The 24,098-nt window shown below is 56.2% G+C and overlaps 1 protein-coding gene across 7 annotated transcripts in view; it reads right to left on the minus strand.

Moving 5' to 3' along the window:
• DLGAP4 (DLG associated protein 4) overlaps positions 1-24,098 on the minus strand; it is a 104,196-nt gene that overhangs the window by 68,523 nt on the left and 11,575 nt on the right. For 2 of the 7 annotated variants that reach the window (XM_075571861.1, XM_075571854.1), the window contains exons 2-5: positions 7,811-7,871; positions 7,024-7,101; positions 1,407-2,469; positions 1,033-1,244 (exon numbers count right to left, since the gene is read on the minus strand). In XM_075571861.1, coding sequence (XP_075427976.1) covers positions 1,033-1,244; positions 1,407-2,411 — 1,217 coding nt within the window. In that variant the 5' untranslated portion in view covers positions 2,412-2,469; positions 7,024-7,101; positions 7,811-7,871. Of the gene's footprint in view, positions 1-1,032; positions 1,245-1,406; positions 2,470-7,000; positions 7,102-7,692; positions 7,872-24,098 lie in introns of all 7 variants that reach the window. The other 5 variants (XM_075571857.1, XM_075571856.1, XM_075571859.1 and 2 more) reach the window with 5 other exon arrangements.

Consider the following 24,098-nt stretch of genomic DNA (forward strand, 5'->3'; position numbering starts at 1 on the left):
TAGGGAGCGGTTATATGGGGTAATAGGAGAAGTTATAGGGACCGGTTATATGGGGTAATAGGAGGAGTTATAGGGAGAGGCTATATGGGGTCATAGGAGGAGTTATAGGAGCGGTTATATGGGGTAATAGGAGCAGTTATAGGGAGCGGTTATATGGGGTAATAGGAGAAGTTATAGGGAGCGGTTATATGGGGTAATAGGAGGAGTTATAGGGAGCGGTTATATGGGGTAATAGGAGGAGTTATAGGGAGGGGTTATATGGGGTAAAAGGAGGAGTTATAGGGAGGGGTTATATGAGGTAATAGGAGGAGTTATAGGGAGAGGTTATATGGGGTAATAGGAGGAGTTATATAGAGGGGTTATATGAGGTAATAGGAGGAGTTATAGGGAGAGGTTATATGGGGTAATAGGAGGAGTTATATAGAGGGGTTATATGAGGTAATAGGAGGCGTTATAGAGGGGAGGTATTTGAGGCACAGATTATAACGGGATGTATTCTGCATCAGAAAGCAATGAACACGTTTCTGACAGCTGTTGAGGAAGCCGAGGGGACGGTGTCGTTGGCACACAGGGCGAGCGGAACACAGAGAGCACCTCACTGGGAATACAAGGGGTGTGAATTTATAGGCCTGCCACAGGGGGGCGATGGTCCTCCACAGACAGGATCCTCATAGCGAGAATGGCATTAACTCCTTCACTGCAGGAGCGGCCCACTGCACGTTGTTTTTAGGGTACCTATGGGATGTGATGTTTTGGTAAATGATGTTTCAGGGTGCTATATTTGGGGGGCATCTCTGGTATGTGATGTTTCGGGTGCTATGTTTTGGGGGTACCTCTATGTGGTGGTGTTTTAGGGTGGGTTCTGTTTTTGGGGTACCTTTAGATGTTTTAAGGTACTTCTAGATGGCGATATTTTTGGGTACGGCTAGTTTTATATTTTTTTGGGGAAGGTTCTGTTTTGGGTAATAAAGTTTTGGGGTACCTCTAGGTGGTGATATTTGGGGGTACGTCTAAGTGGTGATTCGGTGTTACCTCTGGGTGGTGCTCTGCTCACTCAGTGACTGCTGCGTGGCCTTGAGGTAGCTCTGCCTCCTGGCGGCGGTTTTGGGGGACGGTTGGGGGCTCCCCTCCGAGTCCTCGCTGTCCACGTCCCCCATGGCCTTGATGTAGCTGCCGCTGCGCATGCGCCTGCACGGGATGTCATCATCTTTACACGGGGCGCCGGTCCACTCCCCACTCGGGACCTGCAACCCATAGACATCACTCACACCTCTGGGACAATAACAGTCTGTGCCCCCCCTGCTCTTCCCCCCCTCTCTCCCTTCCCCTTTGGGTCTCGTCCCCATCTCTCCCTCCTCCACCAGGTGTTGTCCCTCACCCACTTCCCATCATCCGTGGTCACCAACCTGCAGGAACTGGTAGCTGAGGTCCTGGTGACACGACTTGGACTTCAGTAGGGCTTTGTCGATGGTGACCGACGCTTTGTGACAGACGTCCCGGGCGTGGCTGAGGGTCAGCGTGGACCACGACCCCCTCTTCAGCGACGACCCAGAGTTGGGGGGAGGCACCTCATGGGGGGTCGGTAGCGGCGACAGGGTGAGGGAAGGGGGATGGAAGGGCGTGAACTTGAGGTCGTTATTGCTCTTGGACGCCTTCAGCATGCTTTCGCTGATGGTGTTGTATCCGCTCAGGAAGTGGCGCGAGGCGGCCGCGTGCTCCGGCCGCCTCCCCAGCGTCATCATGCCCGCCGGGTTGCGGTAGCTGCCCGTGTCGCTGTCCAGGTTATCGTCGGAGCTCCACCAGCCGGAGACCCCGCTCCGCACTTGCCCCTTGCTCTCCCCCTTGCCGCGCTCTTTGCTCTTGCTGCGGCGGGCGGCCTTGGCGTCGTCGGCCGCCCCCTTCTTGCCGTTCACGTTGGCCCTGCCGCCCCCCTCCAGCGACTGCGACTTGGCGAAGAGCTTCTGCACGGAGTGCACGAGGTGGCGGATGCGCCCGGGGCTCTCGCTGCGCTCTTTGCCCTCTTGCACCCCCCGCTGGAATTGCAGGGTGCTGAAACCATCCTTGTGGATGGGCAGCTGCTTCTCAAACTGGTCCAGCAAGCTGGCGGGCAGGCGGTTGACCTTAGCAGGAGGGGCGTGTGGGGTGGGGTAGAGGGAACTTTCCTCGGGGGGCTCATAGTGGGAGTTGAAGTGGATGCGGGGGAAGGTGCTGCTGTTGGAGAGCTGATTGTTGAGGGGGTACAGGCAGTCGGGGTGCAGGGAGTTGCCGGGGGGGAAGCGGGGCTCTGGGGGGTAGGGTTCCGAGGAGCTGATAAGGTAAGGAGTCCGCTCCTGCGAGATGTACAGGGGATCCGGGTGGGAGTCAATGTTCCCGGACAGGTGCCGGCTTCGGGCGTCCCCCAGACCCTTCATTGCCTTCGGCACCCGCAGAGCATCGCGTCACAGATCAGGGACGTGGCTTTCAGGAGCCCTAAGAGGGTGGAGGGGGGCAGAGGTCACCATGGGGAGAGGAGGGAGAGCAGGAGGATATCTTTCCTCTCTTAAGTTTCCCCCCCCCCTTTCCTATCAGCCTCCGTCTCTCCTCTTAGCTGTGCCTCCCCCTCCTCTCAGCCTGCCCCCCTCTCCTCTCACAGCAGTGCCTCCCCCTCCCTCTCAGCCTCTGTCTCCTCTTTGCAATGCCCCTGCACTCCTATCAGCCTCCGTCTCACCTCACTGCGGTGCATCCCCCCCTTTCCTCTCAGCCTGTCCCCCTCTCCTCTCACAGCAGTGCCTCCCCCTCCGTCTCTCATCTCAGCAGTGCCTCCCCCTCCATAATTTTCCTCTTAGTGGTACCTCCCCCTCCCTCTCTTCTCAGCCTCCCTCTCTCCTCTCTCAGTGGGGTCTCCCTCTCCACTCAGCTGTGTCTCCCCTCTCTCTCCTCTCAGCTGTGCCTCCCTCTCCCTCTCCGCTCAGCTGGGCCTCCCCTCCTTCTCCTCTCAACTGTGCTCCCCCCACCCTCTCCTCTCTCAGTGGGGCCTCCCTCTCCTCTCAGCTGTGCCTCCGTCTCCCTCTCCTCTCAGCTGTGCCTCCCCTCACTCTCCGCTCAGCTGTGCCTCCCCTCACTCTCCTCTCAGCTGTGTCTCCCCCTCCCTCTCCTCTCAGCTGTGCCTCCCCTCACTCTCCTCTCAGCTGTGTCTCCCCCTCCCTCTCCACTCACCTGTGACTCCGCCTCCCTCTCCTCTCAGCTGTGCCTCCCCTTCCCTCTCCTCTCAGCTGCGTCTCCCCCTCCTTCAGCTCTCAGCTGTGCCTCCCCTTCCCGCTCCTCTCAGCTGCGCCTCCCCCTCCTTCTGCTCTCAGCTGTGCCTCCCCTTCTCTCAGCTGTGCCTCCCCCTTCTCTCAGCTGTGCCTCCCCCTTCTTTCAGCTGTGCCTCCCCCTTCTCTCAGCTGTGTCTCCCCCTCCTTCTGCTCTTAGCTGTGCCTCCCCTTCCCCCTTCTCTCAGCTGTGCCTCCCCCTTCTCTCAGCTGTGCCTCTCCCTTCTTCTCCTCTCAGCTGTGCCTCCCCCTCCCTCTCCTTACAGAGGTGCTTCCCCCTCGCTCACTCCTCTCTCAGTGGTGCCTCCCCTCTCTCCTTGCTCCCTCCTTTCCCCTCCGCTCCCTCCTTTCCCCTCCGCACACAGGATTAGAGATAAGAACATTGTGTTAAATTACAGTTCTTCCCCTCCACTGCTCTGTGTTTGATGGAGCAGTGAGATGGACGGAAGGGAGAGGAATATCCCCCCTTCTCTCCTCTCCCCCCTCCCCCCCCCCCCCCCCCCGCAATGCGGATCATATACACAATCCTAGGGGCTTAATCAGGATATAAATCTCTTGGCTTTAACCCTCTCCCTGAGAGGCATGGCTATCTCTCACTCTGCTCTTATCTCACTATACGATACACAGCTATCTGTCACTCTGCTACTCTCTCATTGTATAAGGTGCAGCTAGCTCTTGGTATAATAACCCCAGTTATCGGCCTCTCCTGCCTTTTTGGTACATAGAATTGGATCACGGGACTTATAGTCTGCGAATGGCTTCGTCATGAAGTGATAAACTGGAATAAGTTCAGGAAGCAGTGGATTTTCTGTCTAATTTTGGGACTTGCTCTAGTTGTGGGTGTCAGGGGATATAACCTCGTCCTAATTATCCACCCGTCCACACACACCTCGTCCTCATTACCCTCACACCTCCGACTTTCTCTCCCAACACCTCCAACCCTCCCCCACACACACCTCCAACCCCCCCCACACACCTCCAACCATCCCCCACACACTGCAGACTTTCTCTCACACCTCCAACCCTCCCCCACAACTCCGACTTTCTCTCCCAACACCTCCAACCCTCCCCCACACACACCTCCAACCATCCCCCACACACTTCCGACTTTCTCTCACAGCTCCAACCCTCCCCCACACCTCGACTTTCTCTACCAACACCTCCAACCCACCCCCAGACACCTCCGACTTTCTCTCCCAACACCTCCAACCCTCCCTCACACACCTCCAACCATCCCCCACACACTTCCGATTTTCTCTCACACCTCCAACCCTCCCCCACACCTCGACTTTCTCTACCAACACCTCCAACCCACCCCCAGACACCTCCGACTTTCTCTCCCAACACCTCCAACCCTCCCCCACACACACCTCCAACCATCCCCCACACACTTCCGACTTTCTCTCACACCTCCAACCCTCCCCCACACCTCGACTTTCTCTACCAACACCTCCAACCCACCCCCAGACACCTCCAACTTTCTCTCCCAACACCTCTCCACCCTCCCCCAAACACACCTCTGACTTTCTCTCCCAACACCTCCAACCCTACCCCCATACACTTCCAACCCCCCCACACACCTCCAACCCTCCCCCACACACACCTCCATCCCTCCCCCCAACACACCTCCAACCTCCCTCCCCACACACCTCCAACCCTCCTCCACACACCTCCAACCCTCCCACACACACCTCTGACTTTCTCTCCCAACACCTCCAACCCTTCCCCACACACCTCCGACTTTCTTTCCCAACACCTCCAACCCTCCCCCACACACCTCCGACTTTCTCTCCCAACACCTCCAACCCTCCCCCACACACCTCCGACTTTCTCTCCCAACACCTCCAACCCTCCCCCACCCACCTCCGACTTTCTCTCCCAACACCTCCAACCCTCCCCCACCCACCTCCGACTTTCTCTCCCAACACCTCCAACCCTCCCCCACCCACCTCCGACTTTCTCTCCCAACACCTCCAACCCTCCCCCACACACCTCCAACCCTCCCACACACACCTCTGACTTTCTCTCCCAACACCTCCAACCCTTCCCCACACACCTCTGACTTTCTTTCCCAACACCTCCAACCCTCCCCCACACACCTCCGACTTTCTCTCCCAACACCTCCAACCCTCCCTCACACACCTCCAACCATCCCCCACACCCTTCCGACTTTCTCTCACAGCTCCAACCCTCCCCCACACCTCGACTTTCTCTACCAACACCTCCAACCCACCCCCAGACACCTCCGACTTTCTCTCCCAACACCTCCAACCCTCCCTCACACACCTCCAACCATCCCCCACACACTTCCGACTTTCTCTCACACCTCCAACCCTCCCCCACACCTCGACTTTCTCTACCAACACCTCCAACCCACCTCCAGACACCTCCAACTTTCTCTCCCAACACCTCCAACCCTCCCCCAAATACACCTCTGACTTTCTCTCCCAACACCTCCAACCCTATCCCCATACACTTCCAACCCCCCCACACACCTCCAACCCTCCCCCACACACACCTCCATCCCTACCCCCAACACACCTCCAACCTCCCTCCCCACACACCTCCAACCCTCCTCCACACACCTCCAACCCTCCCACACACACCTCTGACTTTCTCTCCCAACACCTCCAACCCTTCCCCACACACCTCCGACTTTCTTTCCCAACACCTCCAACCCTCCCCCACACACCTCCGACTTTCTCTCCCAACACCTCCAACCCTCCCCCACACACCTCCGACTTTCTCTCCCAACACCTCCAACCCTCCCCCACCCACCTCCGACTTTCTCTCCCAACACCTCCAACCCTCCCCCACCCACCTCCGACTTTCTCTCCCAACACCTCCAACCCTCCCCCACCCACCTCCGACTTTCTCTCCCAACACCTCCAACCCTCCCCCACACACCTCCAACCCTCCCCCACACACCTCTGACGTTCTCTCCCAACACCTCAATCCCTCCCAGTCCACACCTCCGACATTCTCTCCCACCTCCAACCCTCCCCCACACACCTCCGACTTTCTCTCCCAAGACCTCCAACCCTCCCCCACACATCTCCGATTTCCTCTCCCAAGACCTCCAACCCTCCACCACACACCTCCAACTTTCTCTCCCAAGACCTCCAACCCTCCCCCACACACCTCCAACTTTCTCTTCCAACACCTCCAACCCTCCCTCACACACCTCCAAACCTCACCCCCAAACACCTCTGACTTTCTCGCCAACCCCCCCACACATCTCCGACTTTCTCTTCCAACACCTCCAACCCTCCCCCAAACTCCTCCGTCCCTCCCCAACACTACTCCATCCCTCCTGCCCCCTTACTCCTCCGACCCCCGCTTATACCCCAAAAACTCCCCTCACACACCTCCGACCCTCCCCTCACACCTCCATCTCCCCCCTCGCCTCTGACCCCTCACACACTTCCGACCCTCCCCTCCCACACTTCCGACCCTCAACTCACACACTTCCGACCCTCCCCTCCACACACATCCAACTCTACACAGAACCTTCCTCCCACACACCTCAGATCCTCCTCAAACACACCTCGGCCCTCTCCCCTCAAAAACTTCCAACCCTCCCACACACCTCAGACCCTCCTCAAATACGCCTCGAACCCCCTCCCCCCCAACACACACACTCCTTGGACCTTCCCCCTCCCACACACACACGTTAGACCCACCCTAAACACACCTCGAACCCTCCCCACCTTGCTCCTCTGCCTCCCTCTACCTCTCTCCGATGGACTGTTCCATTCTTGTCTTCTCACCGTCTCTTCTTCTTCAGCCAGCTCACTATCTACGTCTGATCCTGGAGATTGGAACGAGAGACAAGGTTCGAGACATGAGCAAGAGAGAGAGAAAAAGGGTGAGAGGAGACAGGAGAAAGACGGGAGAGAGAGAGAGAGAGAGAATGTGAGAAGAAGTAGGGAGAGAGAGCAAGAGAGAAAAAGGGTGAGGAGAGAGAGGAGAAAGACGTGAAAGAGAGTAGGCGAGATGTTGGGTAGAGCGCGAGAGAGAAAGAGAGTGTGGTTAGAAAGGGAGACAGTGAGGAGAGCGAAAGAAAGTTGAAATGATAGAGAGGCGAGAGGGATGAGACAGGAGAGGCAGAAAGAATTTGTGAGAAGAGAGTGGTGAAGAGCAGGAGAGAGCTCGCAAAACGATTGGAGGGACCGGGAAAAAAAGAGTCATGGAGGAGTGTAGAGACGGGTGCGGTGGGTGGAGACTGAGGAACACTGGGAGGTAGAAGCAAAAGTGGGAAAGATGAGGGGACATGGTAAAGAACGATGGAGAGAAGAAGAGAAATAGTGTATCCGTGGTAAATTCCCCAAGTGCCGTACAAGGAGAAGTCCCCAGCTTTGGACAATACTAAGGTAGAAGCGCTATATAAATAAAGACATACATACATATGTGGGCTCCATGTCAATCAATCAGTTGGAAAGAGAGGAGTGATGGAGGGAGAGATGGGTAGACACAGGGGAACGTGAGGGGTTACAGATGCCTCCCCTCGAGCTGGCTACCTCTTTCCGCCTCGCTGTGACACGCGGCGCATCCCGGAGAGGACGGACCTTCGGATCACGGCTGTAAGAGAGAGAGAGAGCAGAGGGTGGGGAAACAGTCAGGGGGGCTGGGGGACCTTCACCAGCTGACTTATTCATTACCCGTGGCAAGGCGAAAATAGCCCTTCCGTTAGGAGGAGGAGGAGTAATAGGGAGTGGTTATATGGGGTAATAGGAGGAGTTATAGGGAGAGGTTATATGGGGTAATAGGAGGAGTTATAGGGAGGGGTTATATGGGGTAATAGGGGGAGTTATAGGGAGCGGTTATATGGGGTAATACGAGGAGTTATGGGGAGAGGTTATATGGGGTAATACGAGGAGTTATGGGGAGAGGTTATATGGGGTAATAGGAGGAGTTATAGGGAGCTGTTATATGGGGTAATAGGAGGAGTTATAGGGAGAGGTTATATGGGGTAATAGGAGAAGTTATGGGGAGAGGTTATATGGGGTAATACGAGGAGTTATGGGGAGAGGTTATATGGGGTAATAGGAGGAGTTATAGGAAGAGGTTATATGGGGTAATAGGAGTTATAGGGAGCGGTTATATGGGGTAATAGGAGGAGTTATATGGAGCGTGTTATATGGGGAACTGCTCCCCCCTCTATCGACGCCTAATACTGCCTCCCATCTATCCTCCAATACGGGCTCTCCCAGAACTGCCCACTCTTAACCTGTAATACTGACACCCCCCACACTGCCCACTCCTCCCCTCATCTACCATCCAATACTGACACCCCCAGCACTGCCCCCTCCTACCCTCATCTACCCTCCAATACTGACACCCCCACACTGCCCACTCCTACCCTCATCTACCTTCCAATACTGACACCCCCAGCACTGCCCCTTCCTACCCTCTAATACTGACACCCCCCACACTGCCCCCTCCTTCCCTCATCTACCCTCCAATACTGACACCCCCAGCACTGCCCCCTCCTACCCTCTAATACTGACACCCCCCACACTGCCCCCTCCTCCCCTCATCTACCCTCCAATACTGACACCCCCAGCACTGCCCCTTACTACCCTCTAATACTAACACCCCCACACTGCCCCCTCCTTTCCTCATCAACCCTCCAATACTGACACCCCCAGCACTGCCCCCTCCTACCCTCTAATTCTGACACCCCCCACACTGCCTCCAATACTGACACCCCCAGCACTGCCCCTTCCTACCCTCTAATACTGACACCCCCCACACTACTCCCTCCTTTCCTCATCAACCCTCCAATACTGACACCCCCAGGACTGCCCCTTCCTACCCTCTAATACTGACTACCCCAGCACTGCCCCCTCCTACCCTCTTATACTGTTACACCAGCACTGCACCCTCCTACCCTCTTATACTGACTACCCCAGCACTGCCCCCTCCTACCCTCTGATACTGCCCCCCCAGGCACTGGCCCCTCCTACCCTCTAATATTAACACCCACAGCACTGCCCCCTCCCACCCAAATACTGCCCCCAGCACTGCCCCTCCTACCCACTAATACTGCCACCCCCTTGTTCTGCCCTCTCTTACCCTCTAATACTGCCCCCCAGCATTGCCCATCCTACCCTCTAATACTGCCCCACCAGCACTGCCCCTTCCTACACTCTTATACTGACACCCCCAGCACTGCCCCGTCCTACCCTAATACTGCCCCCAGCACTGCCCCATCCTACCCTCCTAATACTGACAACCCCAGCACTGCCCCCTCCAACCTTTAATATTGCCACCCCCCTGTTCTACCCCCTCCAACCCTCCAATAATGCCCCCCAGCACTGCCCCTCCTACCCACTAATACAGCCACCCCCCCCATTCTGCCCCTCCTACCCTCTAGTAATGCCCGCCCAGCACTGCCCCCTCCTACCCACAAATACTGCCCCCCTGTTCTACCCCCTCCTGCCCAATCCCAGCACTGCCACTCCTACCCTGTAATACTGCCCCCTGTTCTGCCCCCTGCACTGCCACCTCCTACCCTCTAATACTTACACCCCCAGCACTGCCCCCTCCTACCCTCTAAAACTGCCCCCCCAGCACTGTCCCCTCCTACCGTCTAATACGGCACCCGCCCTGTTCTGCCCCTTCCTACCCTTTAATACTGCCCCCAGCATTGCCCCCCCTAACCTCTAATACTGCCCCCTCAGCACTGCCCCCTCCTACCCTCTAATACTGACACCCCCCAACACTGCCTCCTCCTACCTTCTAATACTGCCCCCCAGCATTTCCCCTCCTAACCTCTAATACTGCCCCCTCAGCACTGCCCCCTCCTACCCTCTAATACTGACACCCCAACACTGCCTCCTCCTACCTTCTAATACTGCCCAACCAGCACTGCCCCCTCCTACCCTCTAATCCTGACACCCCCAGCACTGCCCCTTCCTATCCTCTAATACTGACACCCCCAGCACTGCCCCTTCCTATCCTCTAATACTGACACCCCCAGCACTGCCCCCTCCTACCATCTAATACTGCCCCCTCCAGCACTGCCACCCCCTACCCTCTAATACTGCCCCCTCCAGCACTGCCACCCCCTACCCTCTAATACTGCCCCCTCCAGCACTGCCACCTCCTACCCTCTAATACTGCCCCCCAACACTGCCCCCTCCTATCCTCTAATACTGACACCCCCAGCACTGCCCCCTCCTACCATCTAATACTGCCCCCTCCAGCACTGCCACCTCCTACCCTCTAATACTGCCCCCTCCAGCACTGCCACCTCCTACCCTCTAATACTGCCCCCCAACACTGCCCCATCCTACCCTCTAATACTGCCCCCCAGCACTGCCCCTCCTACCCTCTAATACTGACACCCCCAACACTGCCCCCTCCTACACTCTAATACTGCCCCCCAGCACTGCCCCCTCCTACCCTCTAAAACTGCCCCCCAGCTCTGCCCCTCCTACCCTCTAATACTGACACCCCCAACACTGCCCCCACCTATCCTCTAATACTGCCCCCCCCAGCACTGCCCCATCCTACCCTCTAATACTGCCCCCCAGCACTGCCCTCCCTACCCTCTAATACTGTCCCCCAGCACTGCCCCCTCATACCCTCTAATACTGACACCCCAGCACTGCCCCCTCCTACCCTCTAATACTGACAACCCCAGCACTGCCCCCTCCTACCCTCTAATACTGCCCCCCAGCACTGCCCCCCTACCCTCTAATACTGACATCCCCAGCACTGCCCCTCCTACCCTCTAAGACTGCCCCCTCCTACCCTCTAATAGTGACATCCCCACACTGCCCCCTCCTACCCTCTAATAGTGACATCCCCACACTGCCCCCTCCTACCCTCTAATACTGCCCCCTCCTACCCTCTAATAGTGACATCCCCACACTGCCCCCTCCTACCCTCTAATACTGCCCCCTCCTACCCTCTAATAGTGACATCCCCACACTGCCCCCTCCTACCCTCTAATACTGCCCCCTCCTACCCTCTAATACTGCCCCCTCCTACCCTCTAATACTGCCCCCTCCTACCCTCTAAGACTGCCCCCTCCTACCCTCTAATACTGAAATCCCCAGCTCTGCCCCTCCTACCCTCTAATACTGACACCCCCAACACTGCCCCCACCTATCCTCTAATACTGCCCCCCCCAGCACTGCCCCATCCTACCCTCTAATACTGCCCCCCAGCACTGCCCTCCCTACCCTCTAATACTGTCCCCCAGCACTGCCCCCTCATACCCTCTAATACTGACACCCCAGCACTGCCCCCTCCTACCCTCTAATACTGACAACCCCAGCACTGCCCCCTCCTACCCTCTAATACTGCCCCCCAGCACTGCCCCCCTACCCTCTAATACTGACATCCCCAGCACTGCCCCTCCTACCCTCTAAGACTGCCCCCTCCTACCCTCTAATAGTGACATCCCCACACTGCCCCCTCCTACCCTCTAATAGTGACATCCCCACACTGCCCCCTCCTACCCTCTAATACTGCCCCCTCCTACCCTCTAATAGTGACATCCCCACACTGCCCCCTCCTACCCTCTAATACTGCCCCCTCCTACCCTCTAATAGTGACATCCCCACACTGCCCCCTCCTACCCTCTAATACTGCCCCCTCCTACCCTCTAATAGTGACATCCCCACACTGCCCCCTCCTACCCTCTAATACTGCCCCCTCCTACCCTCTAATACTGCCCCCTCCTACCCTCTAATACTGCCCCCTCCTACCCTCTAAGACTGCCCCCTCCTACCCTCTAATACTGAAATCCCCAGCTCTGCCCCTCCTACCCTCTAATACTGACACCCCCAACACTGCCCCCACCTATCCTCTAATACTGCCCCCCCCAGCACTGCCCCATCCTACCCTCTAATACTGCCCCCCAGCACTGCCCTCCCTACCCTCTAATACTGTCCCCCAGCACTGCCCCCTCATACCCTCTAATACTGACACCCCAGCACTGCCCCCTCCTACCCTCTAATACTGACAACCCCAGCACTGCCCCCTCCTACCCTCTAATACTGCCCCCCAGCACTGCCCCCCTACCCTCTAATACTGACATCCCCAGCACTGCCCCTCCTACCCTCTAAGACTGCCCCCTCCTACCCTCTAATAGTGACATCCCCACACTGCCCCCTCCTACCCTCTAATAGTGACATCCCCACACTGCCCCCTCCTACCCTCTAATACTGCCCCCTCCTACCCTCTAATAGTGACATCCCCACACTGCCCCCTCCTACCCTCTAATACTGCCCCCTCCTACCCTCTAATAGTGACATCCCCACACTGCCCCCTCCTACCCTCTAATACTGCCCCCTCCTACCCTCTAATAGTGACATCCCCACACTGCCCCCTCCTACCCTCTAATACTGCCCCCTCCTACCCTCTAATACTGCCCCCTCCTACCCTCTAATACTGCCCCCTCCTACCCTCTAAGACTGCCCCCTCCTACCCTCTAATACTGAAATCCCCAGCTCTGCCCCTCCTACCCTCTAATACTGACACCCCCAACACTGCCCCCACCTATCCTCTAATACTGCCCCCCCCAGCACTGCCCCATCCTACCCTCTAATACTGCCCCCCAGCACTGCCCTCCCTACCCTCTAATACTGTCCCCCAGCACTGCCCCCTCATACCCTCTAATACTGACACCCCAGCACTGCCCCCTCCTACCCTCTAATACTGACAACCCCAGCACTGCCCCCTCCTACCCTCTAATACTGCCCCCAGCACTGCCCCCCTACCCTCTAATACTGACATCCCCAGCACTGCCCCTCCTACCCTCTAAGACTGCCCCCTCCTACCCTCTAATAGTGACATCCCCACACTGCCCCCTCCTACCCTCTAATAGTGACATCCCCACACTGCCCCCTCCTACCCTCTAATACTGCCCCCTCCTACCCTCTAATAGTGACATCCCCACACTGCCCCCTCCTACCCTCTAATACTGCCCCCTCCTACCCTCTAATAGTGACATCCCCACACTGCCCCCTCCTACCCTCTAATACTGCCCCCTCCTACCCTCTAATAGTGACATCCCCACACTGCCCCCTCCTACCCTCTAATACTGCCCCCTCCTACCCTCTAATAGTGACATCCCCACACTGCCCCCTCCTACCCTCTAATACTGCCCCCTCCTACCCTCTAATACTGCCCCCTCCTACCCTCTAATACTGCCCCCTCCTACCCTCTAAGACTGCCCCCTCCTACCCTCTAATACTGCCCCCTCCTACCCTCTAATACTGCCCCCTCCTACCCTCTAAGACTGCCCCCTCCTACCCTCTAATACTGAAATCCCCAGCACTGCCCTCCTCCTACCCTCTAATACTGCCCCCTCCTACCCTCTAATAGTGACATCCCCACACTGCCCCCCTCCTACCCTCTAATACTGCCCCCTCCTACCCTCTAATAGTGACATCCCCACACTGCCCCCTCCTACCCTCTAATACTGTACTCCCCCCCCCCCCCCCCCCCCCCGGTCTGCCCCTGCCAGCTCCTCACATATGACACATGTCACACACTGATACATCACCAGGATGCCCAGAGATGAAGACGCGAGCCCATTGGCCGCTGGGACGCATCTCTGGATGAATGACGGGCTGCTATTGGCTCATTGAGCTCTCATTCATAAAGCTGTGCTGTGTAACATAGTGGTGCAAACAGAGGCAGTGTGACATCCAGGGACACACACACACGCACAGTGGCACACACAGTGATACACACAGTGACATCCAGGGGGACACACACACGCACAGTGGCACACACAGTGATACACACAGTGACATCCAGGGACACACACACACGCACAGTGGCACACACAGTGATACACACAGTGACATCCAGGGGGACACACACACGCACAGTGGCACACACAGTGATACACACAGTGACATCCAGGGGGACACACACACGCACAGTGGCACACACAGTGATACACACAGTGACATCCAGGGACACACACACGCACAGTGGCACACACAGTGGACATCCAGGGACACACATACACGCACAGTGGCACACACAGTGATACACACAGTGACAACCAGGGACACACACAGTGGCACACACAGTGGACATCCAGGGACATACACACATGCACAGTGGCGCACACACAGTGGACATCCAGGGACACACACACACGCACAGTGGCGCACACACAGTGGACATCCAGAGACACACACACATGCACAGTGGCGCACACACAGTGGACATCCAGGGACACACACACACGCACAGTGGCACACACAGTGGCACACACACAGTGGACATCCAGAGACACACACACACGCACAGTGGCACACACAGTGGACATCCAGGGACACACACACACACACGCACAGTGGCACACACAGTGGACATCCAGAGACACACACACACGCACAGTGGCACACACAGTGGACATCCAGGGACACACACACACACGCACAGTGGCACACACAGTGGACATCCAGGCACACACACACGCACAATGGCACACACAGTGGACATCCAGGGACACACACACACTCACAGTGGCACACACAGTGGACATCCAGGGGCACACACACACACACGCACAGTGGCACACACAGTGGACATCCAGGCACACACACACACGCACACGCACAGTGGCACCCACAGTGATACACACAGTGACACACACACACACACGCACAGTGGCACACACAGTGGACATCCAGGGACACACACACACAGTGGCACACACAGTGGACATCCAGGGACACACACGCACAGTGGCACACACAGTGGACATCCAGTGACACACACGCACAGTGGCACACACAGTGATACACACAGTGACACCCACAGTGATACACACAGTGACACCCAGGGACACACACACAGTGATACACACAGTGACACCCAGGGACACACACAGTGATACACACAGTGACACCCAGGGACACACACACACTGTGACACTCAGGAACACACACTGTGACACCCAGGGACACACACACACTGTGACACACGCACAGTGGCACACACAGTGATACACACAGTACTACCCAGGGACACACACACACAGTGACATACACACAGTGACACCCAGGGACACACACGCAGTGATACACACAGTGACACCCAGTGACACGCACACACAGTGATACACACAGTGATACACACAGTACTACCCAGGGACACACACACACAGTGACATACACACAGTGACACCCAGGGACACACACGCAGTGATACACACAGTGACACCCAGTGACACGCACGCACAGTGGCATACACACAGTGATACACACAGTGATACACAGGGACAAACACACACAGTGATACACACAGTGACACCCAGGGACACACACACAGTGATACACACAGTGACACCCAGTGACACGCACGCACGCACAGTGGCATACACACAGTGACACCCAGGGACACACACACACAGTGACATACACACAGTGATACACCCAGGGACACACACACACAGTGATACACACAGTGACACCCAGGGACACACACACACAGTGACATACACACAGTGATACACCCAGGGACACACACACACAGTGATACACACAGTGACACCCAGGGACACACACACACAGTGATACACACAGTGACACCCAGGGACACACACACACAGTGATACACACAGTGACACCCAGGGACACACACACAGTGATACACACAGTGACACCCAGGGACACACACACACAGTGATACACACAGTGATACACACAGTGACACACACAGTGACACCCAGGGACACACACACACAGTGATACACACAGTGATACACAAAGTGACACTCAGGGATACACACACACAGTGATACACACAGTGACACCCAGGGACACACACACACACAGTGATACACACAGTGACACCCAGGGACACACACACACACAGTGATACACACAGTGACACCCAGGGACACACACACACAGTGATACACACAGTGACACCCAGGGACACACACACAGTGATACACACAGTGACACCCAGGGACACACACACAGTGATACACACAGTGACACCCAGGGACACACACACAGTGATACACACAGTGACACCCAGGGACACACACAGTGATACACACAGTGACACCCAGTGACACACACACACACAGTGATACACACAGTGATACACACAGTGATACACACAGTGACACCCAAGGACACACACACACACACACAGTGATACACCCAGTGACACCCAAGGACACACACACACACAGTGATACACACAGTGATACACACAGTGATACACACAGTGACACCCAGTGACACACACACACACAGTGATACACCCAGTGATACATACAGTGACACCCAGTGACACACACACACAGTGACACACACACAGTGATACACACAGTGACACCCAGGGACACACACACACACAGTGATACACACAGTGATACACACAGTGATACACACAGTGACACCCAGTGACACACACACACACAGTGATACACCCAGTGATACATACAGTGACACCCAGTGACACACACACACAGTGACACACACACAGTGATACACACAGTGACACCCAGGGACACACACACACACACACAGTGATACACACAGTGATACACACAGTGATACACACAGTTACACCCAGGGACACACACACACACACACACACAGTGATACACACAGTGACACCCAGGGACACACACACACACACACAGTGATACACACAGTGATACACACAGTGACACCCAGGGACACACACACACACACACACACACAGTGATACACACAGTGACACCCAGGGACACACACACACAGTGATACACACAGTGACACCCAGGGACACACACACACACACACAGTGATACACACAGTGATACACACAGTGATACACACAGTTACACCCAGGGACACACACACACACACACACACAGTGATACACACAGTGACACCCAGGGACACACACACACACACACAGTGATACACACAGTGATACACACAGTGACACCCAGGGACACACACACACACACACACACACAGTGATACACACAGTGACACCCAGGGACACACACACACAGTGATACACACAGTGACACCCAGGGACACAAACACACAGGGACACACACGCACGCACAGTGGCACACACACAGTGACACACACACAGTGATACACACAGTGCTACCCAGGGACACACACACACACATGCACAGTGATACACACAGTGACACCCAGGGACATAAACACACAGGGACACACACAGTGACACCCAGGGACACACACACACAGTGATACACACAGGGACACAAACACACAGGGACACACACAGTGACCCCCAAGGACACACACACACTGTGACACACACCCAGGGACACAAACACACAGGGACACACACACTGTGACACCCATGGACACACACACACTGTGACACCCAGGGACACACATACACTGTGACATCCACACACACACACATTGTTACACACACACTGTGACACCAAGGTACACATTTACCCACACTGTGACACACACACACTGAAACCCAGGGACGGACACACCCTGTGACACACAGGGACACACACACTGTGACACACACAAACTGAACCCAGGGACGGACACACCCTGTGACACACAGGGACACACACACTGTGACACAAACCCACATAGTGACACACAGGGACACACACACTGTGACACCAAGGGGGACTGCGAAACCCAAGGGGAAACACACACAGGGACACACACTCTGTGACACCCAGGGGGACATACATTGTGACACCCAGAGACACACACTGTGACACCCAGAGACACACACTGTGATACCCAGGGGGGGACACACTGTGACACCCAGGGACACATACACACACACACACACTGTGACATCCAGACACACACACACATTGTAACACACTGTGACAGCAAGGTACACACACACACTGTGATACACACACTAACACCAAGGGACGGACACACCCTGTGACACTCAGGGACATACACACTGTGACAACCAGAGACACACACTGTGACACCCAGGGACGCATACACACACATACACTGTGACATTCAGACACACACACATTGTAACACACACTGTGACACCAAGGTACACACACACACACACACACACACACACACACACACACTGTGACATTCAGACACACACACATTGTAACACACACTGACACCAAGGTACACACACACACAGTGGCATTCAGACACACACACATTGTAACACACACTGTGACACCCAGGGACGCATACACACACATACACTGTGACATTCAGACACACACACATTGTAACACACACTGTGACACCAAGGTACACACACACACACACACACTATGATACACACATACTGACACCCAGGGACGGACACACCCTGTGACACACACACTGTGACACCCAGGGACACACACACACTGTGACATACACACTGTGGCACACACACGGAGACACACAGGGACATACACTGTGACACACACACACTGTGACACCCAGGTACACACACACACACACAGGGACACACACACACTGTGACACCCAGGTACACACACACAGGGACACACACACACACACACACACACTGTGAGGCGCACAGATACACACACACTGTGACACCCAGGTACACACACACACACACACTGTGACACCCAGGTACACACACACAGGGACACACACACTGCGACACCCAGGTACACACACACACAGACACACACACACTTTGACACCCAGGTACACACACACAGGGACACACACACTGCGACACCCAGGTACACACACACACAGGGACACCCAGGTACACACACACACACACACTGTGACACCCAGGTACACAAACACTGTGTCACCCAGGGACACACACACTTTTTGACACCCAGGTACACACACACACACACTGTGACACCCAGGTACACAAACACTGTGACACCCAGGTACACACACACACAGGGACACACACACACACACTGTGACACCCAGGTACACAAACACTGTGACACCCAGGGACACACACACTGCGACACCCAGGTACACACACACACAGGGACACACACACACTTTGACACCCAGGTACACACACACACACACTGTGACACCCAGGGACACACACACTGTGACACCCAGGGACACACACACTGTGACACCCAGGGACACACACACTGTGACACCCAGGTACACACACACACACACACACACACACACACACACTGTGAGGCGCACAGATACACACACTGTGACACCCAGGTACACACACACACACACACACTGTGAGGCGCACACACACACACTGTGAGGCGCACAGGTACACACACACACACACACACACTGTGACACCCAGGGACACACACACTGTGACACCCAGGTACACACACACACACACACACACACACACACACACTGTGAGGCGCACAGATACACACACTGTGACACCCAGGTACACACACACACACACACACTGTGAGGCGCACACACACACACTGTGAGGCGCACAGGTACACACACACACACACACACACTGTGACACCCAGGGACACACACACTGTGACACCCAGGTACACACACACACACACACACACACACACACACTGTGAGGCGCACAGATACACACACTGTGACACCCAGGTACACACACACACACACACACTGTGAGGCGCACACACACACACTGTGAGGCGCACAGGTACACACACACACACACACACACTGTGAGGCGCACAGATACACACACTGTGACACCCAGGTACACACACACACACACACACACACACACACACACACACACACTGTGAGGCGCACACACACACACACACACTGTGAGGCGCACAGGTACACACACACACACACACTGTGAGGCGCACAGATACACACACTGTGACACCCAGGTACACACACACACACACACACACACACACACACACACACACACACACACACACACTGTGAGGCGCACAGGTACACACACACACACACACACACACACACACACACACACACACACACACACACACTGTGAGGCGCACAGATACACACACTGTGACACCCAGGTACACACACACACACACACACTGTGAGGCGCACACACACACACTGTGAGGCGCACAGGTACACACACACACACACACACACACACACACTGTGAGGCGCACAGATACACACACTGTGACACCCAGGTACACACACACACACACACACACACACTGTAAGGCGCACAGGTACACACACACACACACACACACACACACACACACACACACACACTGTGAGGCGCACAGATACACACACTGTGACACCCAGGTACACACACACACATACACACACACTGTGAGGCGCACAGGTACACACACACACACACACACACACACTGTGAGGCGCACAGGTACACACACACACACACACACACACACACACACACTGTGAGGCGCACAGATACACACACTGTGACACCCAGGTACACACACACACACACACACACACACTGTGAGGCGCACAGATACACACACTGTGACACCCAGGTACACACACACACACACACACACACACACACACACTGTGAGGCGCACAGGTACACACACACACACACACACACACACACACACACACTGTGAGGCGCACAGATACACACACTGTGACACCCAGGTACACACACACACACACACACACACTGTGAGGCGCACACACACACACTGTGAGGCGCACAGGTACACACACACACACACACACACACTGTGAGGCGCACAGATACACACACTGTGACACCCAGGTACACACACACACACACACACACACACACACACACTGTGAGGCGCACACACACACACTGTGAGGCGCACAGGTACACACACACACACACACACTGTGAGGCGCACAGATACACACACTGTGACACCCAGGTACACACACACACACACACACACACACTGTAAGGCGCACAGGTACACACACACACACACACACACACACACACACACACACACACACACACTGTGAGGCGCACAGATACACACACTGTGACACCCAGGTACACACACACACACACACACACACTGTGAGGCGCACAGGTACACACACACACACACACACACACACACACACACACACACACTGTGAGGCGCACAGGTACACACACACACACACACACACACACACACACACACACACTGTGAGGCGCACAGGTACACACACACACACACACACACACACACTGTGAGGCGCACAGATACACACACTGTGACACCCAGGTACACACACACACACACACACACACACACACTGTGAGGCGCACAGATACACACACTGTGACACCCAGGTACACACACACACACACACACACAACACACACACACACACACACATACTGTGAGGCGCACAGGTACACACACACACACACACACACACATACTGTGAGGCGCACAGGTACACACACACACACACACACACACATACTGTGAGGCGCACAGGTACACTCTCTCTCAGGAAAAATCAAATTGAGATGACTTCCAGCGATCGCGACCGCGCCGTCGCCCTTACTATAAGCGCACGCATCAGCGGCAATGCATTTGTTTTGACTCGCGGTCTCCGGCACTATAAGCGCAGCCTTACACTGCGATAGTGCCCGTCAGGACACAACCACTCCAACAGCCACATTCGCGTAACGATCTACACTATCGCAGTTTAATGAATAACTCCATCGTATCTCACACCAACTCTCTCTCTCCCCCTCCCTTCTGTATCTCCCTCCCCTCTGTATCTCCCTCCCCTCTGTATCTCTCCCCCCCCTCTGTATCTCTCTCCTCCCTCCCCTATGTATCTCTCTCCCCCTCCCTTCGGTATCCCTCCCTCCCCCTCCCCTCTGTATCTCCCTCCCCCTCCCTTCTGTATCTCCCTCCCCTCTGTATCTCTCCCCCCCTCTGTATCTCTCTCCTCCCTCCCCTATGTATCTCTCTCCCCCCTCCCCTCGGTATCCCTCCCCCTCCCCTCTGTATCTCTCCCCCCCCCCTCCCTTCTGTATCTCCCTCCCCCTCCCTTCTGTATCTCCCTCCCCTCTGTATCTCTCCCCCCCTCTGTATCTCTCTCCTCCCTCCCCTCTGTATCTCTCTCCCCCTCCCCTCTGTATCCCTCCCTCCCCCTCCCCTCTGTATCTCTCCACCCCTCCCCTCTGTATCTCTCTCCACCCTCCCCCCCTCTGTATCTCTCCCCCCTCCCCTCTGTATCTCTCTCCTCCCTCCCCGTCCCTTCTGTATCTCTCTCCACCTCCTTCCCCTCTCCTCTGTATCTCTCTCTACCCCACCTCTCCTCCCCTCTGTATCTCTCTCCACCTCCTTCCCCTCCCCTCTGTATCTCTCCCCTCCTCCCCTCCCTCCCCTCTGTATCTCTCCCCTCCTCCCCTCTCTATCTCTCTCCTCCCCACTTCCCCTCCCCTCTGTATCTCTCTCCACCCCCTCCCCCTGTACCTCTCCCCCCCTCCCCTCTGTATCTCTCCCCCCCTCTGTATCTCTCCCCCCTCCCCTCTGTATCTCTCTCCAAACCCCCCCTCACTGCTGTAACTCTCCCCCCTCCCCTTCCCATCTGTATCTCTCCCCCCTCCCCTCTGTATCTCTCTCCTCCCTCCCCGTCCCCTCTATATCTCTCTCCTCCCCACCTCCCCTCCCCTCTGTATCTCTCTCCACCTCCTTCCCCTCCCCTCTGTATCTCCCCCTCCCCTCTGTGCCTCTCTTCCCCCCTCCACCTCCCCTATGTATCTCCCCCTCCCCTCTGTATCTCTCACCCCCCTCCCCTCTGTATCTCTCCCCCTCCTCCTCCCCTCTGTATCTCTCCCTCCCCTCTTGTATCTCCTCCCCCCTCCCCCTCTCCTCTGTATCTCTCTCCCCCGCCCTTCTGTATTCCCCACCCTCACCTCTGTATATCTCCCCCTCCTCCTCCCCTCTGTATCTCCCCCCCCTCACCTCTGTAACTCCCTCCATCTCCCCTCTTTATTTCCCCCCTCCCATACCCTCTGTACCTCCCTCTCCCCCCTCCTCCTCCCCTCTGTATCTCTCTCCCCCCTCCCCTCTGCATCTCCCCCTCCTCCTTCCCTCTATACCTCTCTCCCCCCTCCCCTTCCCCCCTCCCCTTCCCCCCTCTGTATCTCTCCCACCCCCTCCCCTCTGTATCTCTCCCCCCCCCTCCTCCTCCTCCTGTATCTCTCCCTCCCCCCTCTCTCCCTCCCCTCTGTATCTCCCCCCCTTTCCCTCTGTACCTCTCTCTCCCCCCTCCTCTTCCCCTCTGTATCTCTCCCTCCCCCTCCCTCCCCCCCCTCCCTTCTGTATCTCTCTCCCCCTCCCCTCTGTACCCCCCTCCCCTACCCTTTGTACCTCTCCCTCCCCCCCTCCTCCTCCCCTCTGTATCTCTCTCTGCCCCCCCACCCCTTACTCACAGCTCTCCTCTGCAACAGAGAATCTTTAACTCCTAGAGTGCCAGCGGAATCTGCAGGCCGCCCCAGCACAGCAAGGGTTAACCCTCGATTCCCCGTAACCAGCCCCAGTGTCTCTGCCGTCTGTGACCTTCCAATGTCCTTGTCACACTGAGATGTCACCGTGTGAAGTGCTCTGCCCCCAAACCAAGAGAATGACACCATGTCCCCGCGTCTAGTCAGAGAATAACCCCTTCTGTGCCAGGACTGCTAGCAACGCGTTGCCAGACATTAGTGCGGCCGCCTCCGGGGTGGGAGCCTGACATTAGTGCGGCCGCCTCCGGGGTGGGAGCGGGACATTAGTGTGGCCGCCTCCGGGTTGAGAGCCTGACATTAGTGCGGCCGCCTCCGGGGTGGGAGCGGGACATTAGTGCGGCCGCCTCCGGGGTGGGAGCGGGACATTAGTGCGGCCGCCTCCGGGGTGGGAGCCTGACATTAGTG

Source organism: Ascaphus truei, chromosome 15 (genome assembly GCF_040206685.1).
Source record: "Ascaphus truei isolate aAscTru1 chromosome 15, aAscTru1.hap1, whole genome shotgun sequence".
Lineage (NCBI taxonomy): Eukaryota > Metazoa > Chordata > Amphibia > Anura > Ascaphidae > Ascaphus > Ascaphus truei.